We start from the raw sequence: 6,317 nt of genomic DNA on the forward strand, positions 1-6,317 counted from the left end.
CAGGTGCAGTGACTGACTTGCTTATAGCCTCCTTGCCTTTAAAATTCATTTGTAGTTTAGTCTTTGTTCAGTGTATTTGTTTTTCAATTAGCGATTGTAATGCTTGAAATGGTAACAGCAAAACAACTTTTGTCGTGTCTCTTCATATTCTTTCAGTATTCTTCTCTTCCTTCTTCTCAAGGGATGACAGGCCATATGGACCTCTAGGAAATTTATTAATGCCTTTGTGTCATTACTGTTGTATGACCTCCATTTCTTACAGGTTGCAACTTTGTCTCCTGTTGCTTTCCTTCATCTATTCTAAACACTGATTTTTGTTTTTCTGCTCAATATCTTAATTCCTGATGGTTACAGGGCTTCTGCAACCAATTCCATCATCTTTTCTTTCCCAAAAATAAGATTATGAAGAGGAATATTACCTCTTTATTTAGGACAGTGTATTAAGACATTTGTGATTTTGGGTCATGTTGGTTTTAGTCCTTAGATTGTCTACATTTCTTAAAAAATTTAAGAAGCTTAGAGAATATAATGCAACCTTGTAACACATCTTGCAAGTGGACAGTTAAGGGATAGAAAAGTTAGCGAGGCAAAGGAGACCTGGGAGAGAGAACCATGAGGAAATATGTATTCTCTTGTTTCCTTTCCCTGTTCTTATTTTGTCATACATGCAAGGTAGAGCAACTTTGTGCCACAGAAAGAGTAAGTCATAGTAAATCACAGTCTGTGATCATGTAGTGAAAAATAAAAAGCTGTCAGTTCATCTGCCAGAATTCTGTAAGATTGCTAGTACAGTTCTGTAAGTTTGCTAATTAAAAAACTATTTAAATATTATTCTGAGAAGTTAAAGAAGGGAAACAAATCTCTGGTAGCCTGTCTGTATTTCTGTAGCTACTTGTAGCTTGTGCTGCATCTGAAGCTACTGTGCCGTGTGATGTTTCAGAGAGGCTCGAAATCAGCAGCCCCTCCACTTTCTGCAGCTCCTGAGTCCCATTGGCTGGGAGGCAAAGCAGAGGCGGAGAGTGCCCTGAATATTTGTCTCTTCCACACACCGTAAAACAGGCAGCCGGCATGCGCTGTCTGAGAGCGAGAGTGGTGCTTGCAGTTTGGAATCAGTTCCTGCTCTGCAGCAGTCACTTGGGCATTTTATGCTCACCTCTCTTTAATGGAAAGGAACAAAAAAGCCTTGCAGCATACCAGTGAACTAAACAGGAGCTGACCACAGGGGAGAATCTGATGCAAACATAAAGACTGTTGGGACTCTGTGACATAAATCACCAAGGTAAATGTGAAGATGATCAGAAACTGCATCTGTGAGAGTGTAAACCAATATTTCTGAGTCTGAAACCTGATTTTGTCAGAGTAGTCAAAGTGTTCTGAACTGCTATCTGCCTTGGTCCTAGCTTATTTTTCTTTTTTTCCCCAAGTTGAAAAACCAAAGAAGGTTTTCAGAGGAATGCAAAAGGAACAGGAGTTTTAAAAGCAGGAAGTTGAAAGGGGAACTCCATAAGATGAATTTCACCCAGCATCGTGGGACACTCCAGCCTCTCCATTTTTGGAACCACAGCTACAGACCGCACGGAGGTGCCAGCGAGCCAAATGCAAAGGGCCACTCCTCGGGAGGCTGCTACGAGCAACTCTTTGTATCCCCTGAAGTGTTTGTGACTCTGGGCATCATCAGCTTGCTGGAGAACGTCTTGGTCATTGTGGCGATAGCCAAGAACAAGAACCTCCATTCACCCATGTACTTCTTCATCTGTAGCTTGGCAGTGGCTGACATGCTAGTGAGTGTATCTAATGGATCAGAAACAATTGTCATCACGCTGCTAAACAACACAGACACAGATGCACAGAGCTTTACCATAAACATTGACAATGTCATTGACTCAGTGATTTGCAGTTCCTTGCTTGCATCAATTTGCAGTCTTCTCTCAATAGCAGTGGACAGGTACTTTACTATCTTTTATGCCCTCCAGTACCATAATATCATGACAGTGAAACGTGTAGGTGTTATCATAACATGCATCTGGGCTGCTTGCACGGTCTCAGGCATTTTGTTCATCATTTACTCTGACAGCAGCGTTGTCATCATCTGCCTTATTAGCATGTTCTTCACTATGCTCATTCTCATGGCATCCCTCTATGTCCACATGTTTATGATGGCTCGGATGCATATAAAAAAGATTGCTGTTCTTCCAGGGACTGGCCCTATTCGCCAAGGGGCCAACATGAAAGGGGCCATCACTCTCACCATCCTGATTGGAGTTTTTGTTGTGTGCTGGGCTCCATTTTTCCTGCACCTGATTTTCTACATCTCCTGCCCCTACAACCCTTACTGTGTATGCTTCATGTCCCACTTTAACTTCTACCTGATCCTCATCATGTGCAATTCCATCATTGATCCACTAATCTATGCATTCCGGAGTCAGGAGCTCAGGAAAACATTCAAGGAGATTATATGCTGCTGTAGCCTGAGAGGGCTTTGTGATTTCCCTGGCAAATATTAAACCAAATGGATGGATATGTTACTGTGTACACAACATGCAGCACAGATTTCCAAGCCTTCAGATCCTCTTTCTCAGCAGAATTTGCTTTAAATCTTTAAGAGTGAGCACCTCTTTCTGTCTCCCCTCTCTCTCATTCTTGTATCCCATTCGCATGTAATTAATATTTCTTAAAAATGTTTGTGATGTCTACAGTTTGTAATTTATTTAGCTGGAAAGAGAAGTAGCACTTCATAGCAGTTTGTAAGAAGCAAATAAATGTAATGATTTATGTGAAATACCAACAAACACGAGCAGCTGTATATTTCAACTGCTGAAAAAATAAATAACTTGCCTGACTTACAGTATGTATTGACTGATACTCATTCTGTTGAAGTAATTATAGCTACATTATATACATCTTAAAATAGAGCATATACTTTTATAATAGTGGATTAGAGGTTCTCTGAAATTAGAAAGCAAATTTTTCAGAAAGGTTAGTAAAACCAACAAGTTGTATTTATTAATTTTGAACTCTTTTTGTTCTACTCCACAGCAGCAATTCTATTCTTTGTTACAGTTATTGCCCACAGCCACAAGATTTTTCAAACACTTGCTACACGGACAGTTGAATGCTTGGGATTCTGGATGGGTTTTGTTTTCCAGGTGATGACTGCTGTATGTCTGAGACTACTTTTTTGCAAACTTTAAATTGCTCCCTGGAGCATCAGTCAGCCCTGGATATATTGGCAACACTGGCATCCAGGTAGCCTAGCACCCTCCATTCAGCCATGAGGCAGATACAGTATTATCTTTGATAGTGCCAGCACCAGTGTAAAGATTCACTGAGAGATTTACCCGACAAAGATAAAGTCGGAACTTCATTTTGAACATTCAGTCCTTATTCTGAGGTGCTGTGGGGAACAAGGACTCTGTGCTTCAGAAAAAATACATCCTTGTTGGAAACAAGCTGCCCTCTGCTCTGAAGTGTGATGTTAGCAGAATGGGATTCACTGCCAGGATCTTTAAAGAGGAGTCAAGGCATGTGTTAATTTGGTCCGAGCACTTCAGACCACACTGTGGAACATAAGGGGTTTGCAGAGGAAATGCTATCACTCAGAGTGAGTGCTGGCTGATGAGTCTGGTTACCCATGTTCTGTATCTGGCAGCCCTGTGTGCTGCTGCTGCTTGAATTCAATTCACTTTTACAAGCATCTAATTGAATGTGCTCTCAGTTTCGCACTAAAACGCCTCTCTCTCCACAGGTTATAGTAGGGACCTCAGGTCCCTGGTATTAGCACTTTTGGAGGCATTTAAAGTATAAATGGGAGTACATAGGACTACATGAAGATGTCATTTAACATCTCAAAAATATCAGCTTCTATGTAAGGACACAGAAAAATTAATTTCTTTATTCCCAATAACTATAAAACATAGTGGAAACTTGCAGAAGATCTCATAATCTCTGATTTAAAAACTCAAAATTAAAGGTACAGCACAACTCAGGAGTTAATCCAGAATGCTTGATTTTACCAAGATGAACAATGAATAAATTAAAAACAGGATGAGCAGTCCTATTAATTTCCTTAGAAACAGCATGTTTCTTCAAGATGTTTCTTTCTTCATTAAAGAAAAACATACTATGAAAAGCTTTTCAAAGAGCCCAATGTTTGCTACCTGGGATTCTTCAGACAAAAGCTGATCTTTCAGTTGTGGGTAACTTTTCAGGATATTTTAAAATTATGACAAAATTTGATCCTCATTCTCTGTTAAAGAGAATGAAGGACTTAAGGTGGGTCCCAGGATTTCTAACTCCAATTTCCTTACAAGGAGAGCAAGAACGTAATTTGACTTTATGCATTGAAGGCTCTTAGTAGAATAAAAAATGCATAAAGAAGGAGTATTAAAGCTCAAGAGGAGAAAACAATAAATGTATTTAAATTAATAGTCTATCCAAAAATTCAATGGACTTTAATAAAGGTCTTTTTTTCTCCCATGAGACCTGATACTATCTATGCAAAAATATTCAGGTCGTAATGAAAGAAATTGCTGGTGCTGGTTTGAACAAGGCACAAATCTTACTTCATCTTTCTTTAGCCTCACCTTCTACAGCTGTTTTAGGACTGTAAATTATGATACTGGGATCCAGATTTTCCTTTGCAGTCCATGAATGCAGAGAGGACCCAGTGGAAAGTGGCACAAGAGCAAGATACTACATTAGATGCTCTGAGCATTACCTTGAAAGTCTCTATTTCTCCCCTTAAGATACACAAGGACCAGACACCTAATTTAAAGACCTCTGAATTCTGAAGAGGATGTGTGTCTGCAAATTACTTTCTGATCTGCCAGCTGATTCTTAAAACTAACAGTCTCTTTTTTTGTTGTTGTGGGTTTTTTTTTGGTTTTGTTTTTTTTTTCCAATCCAAGCAGAAGAAAAATAATAATTTGCATCAATGGTTTTCTTGCAGTTTCCAAAAAGCAGTGCGTACCTCTTTTACGCTTATTTGGACTAAGACTAGTCAAGACAATTATGACCCCACCAAAATTTAAATTTCATTTAGAAGCCTAATTTTTAAAACTAGCTTATTACAGAGTTTTAGCAGCTCTGAGCCTGCTTAGTAGCACTTCTGTATTTATTTCATAAAGCTAAATGTATATACATATTTTTTTAAAGAGGACTTTTTCATTTCATGGTATCATTTTTGAGAGTGTAATTAATTGAAATTACTTGAAAACCTGCTACATAGATAATTTTCTATTCTGAGTTAGTCTTTTCCTTCTGAGTAGCTGAATCAGTTTGCCATCCATATAAATTAGTGTAGTGAAAGATAAATAAACTAATCTAGCTTGTTGGAGAGTGGAGAGAGTGGAGGATTATTTTCCACACTCAATTTTCTGGAACTTTGTTCTTCTATTTGAAAACCTCCTGAGAAAATGTGATTTCTTTCTTTAAATAACTGAGGCTCTAATCACTTTGGCACTTATCATTCTAGTCGTGTTAGGTAACAACAGTATATTCCTCTGTGGCAAGGAAATCGTTTTGTCTCCACTTTACGGGTGTAAGGATTTACATTTTCACTCCTGCTGGAAAAAGAGGCTAATGGATTTGCTTCGCCTTCTAGAATGTAGTCTTTACTTGAGCTGGAAATTGATGGTAGTGTTCTCCACACTTTTCACATAACTGGCTGATACATTTCTGGAAGAATTTGAAAGTTGGAACTCCTTTTGCTAGGAAGGCTTTCTGCTTAGGTGGTGGCTCTTTCTCAAAGGCTCTTTCTCTCCCCCCCTCCCCCGCATAGCAAGAGAAGTTGTCAGCCTTGCTCTCTGGTACACAGAGAGATAACATGTTTGCAGACATGTACAAGGCCTCTTTGGGCCAGAGAGAGCAGGGGAGGACAGAGAGAAGAGAAGGAGGTGGAGCATTGCCTTTTGTCCCGATGAGCTGCATGGTAAAAAAGTGGTCCTTGCATCTGAAATAAACCTTTTCTTTTAATCCTTCCACTGCCTTGGCATTCTTGGGAAGAATATCTGCGTATGTTTTACCTTACAGTAAAGTAACTCACAAAACTTTTGAATGTAACGTCTTTCTTCAAGAGTGACGTTTCTTTAGCTCTGAAGTAGTTTTTGAACAAAGCAAAGGTCTCCAAAAGGTACTTAGGAGGCTGGAGTTTGTCTCAGTAGAGTATATTTTGAATGATGATCCAAAATCCCTTTTACAACTGAAACATGCTGTTATCTGGAAGCAAAGAGAAATGGTCTGATAGACTAACGTTATTGAATGTGCAGCAACAATGATGCCTTCAGTTGTGCCTTTAAGAGATATGCAGAGTACGTGTT

General features: G+C 39.1%; 1 protein-coding gene across 1 annotated transcript; it reads left to right on the forward strand.

Moving 5' to 3' along the window:
- Positions 1 to 1,063: 1,063 nt before the first annotated feature.
- MC4R (melanocortin 4 receptor) lies at positions 1,064 to 2,848 on the forward strand. The gene is made up of 2 exons (XM_064662317.1): positions 1,064 to 1,279; positions 1,425 to 2,848. Exon 2 carries the CDS (start codon positions 1,509 to 1,511, stop codon positions 2,502 to 2,504), a length of 996 nt encoding a protein of 331 aa, XP_064518387.1. The 5' UTR covers positions 1,064 to 1,279; positions 1,425 to 1,508; the 3' UTR covers positions 2,505 to 2,848.
- Positions 2,849 to 6,317: the final 3,469 nt, after the last annotated feature.

This window comes from Pseudopipra pipra, chromosome 1 (genome assembly GCF_036250125.1).
Source record: "Pseudopipra pipra isolate bDixPip1 chromosome 1, bDixPip1.hap1, whole genome shotgun sequence".
Taxonomy (NCBI): Eukaryota; Metazoa; Chordata; class Aves; order Passeriformes; family Pipridae; genus Pseudopipra; species Pseudopipra pipra.

Coding starts and splice junctions, on each gene's coding strand:
- MC4R (XM_064662317.1), top strand. CDS start 1,509: ATGAATTTCACCCAGCATCGTGGGACACTCCAGCCTCTCCATTTTTGG.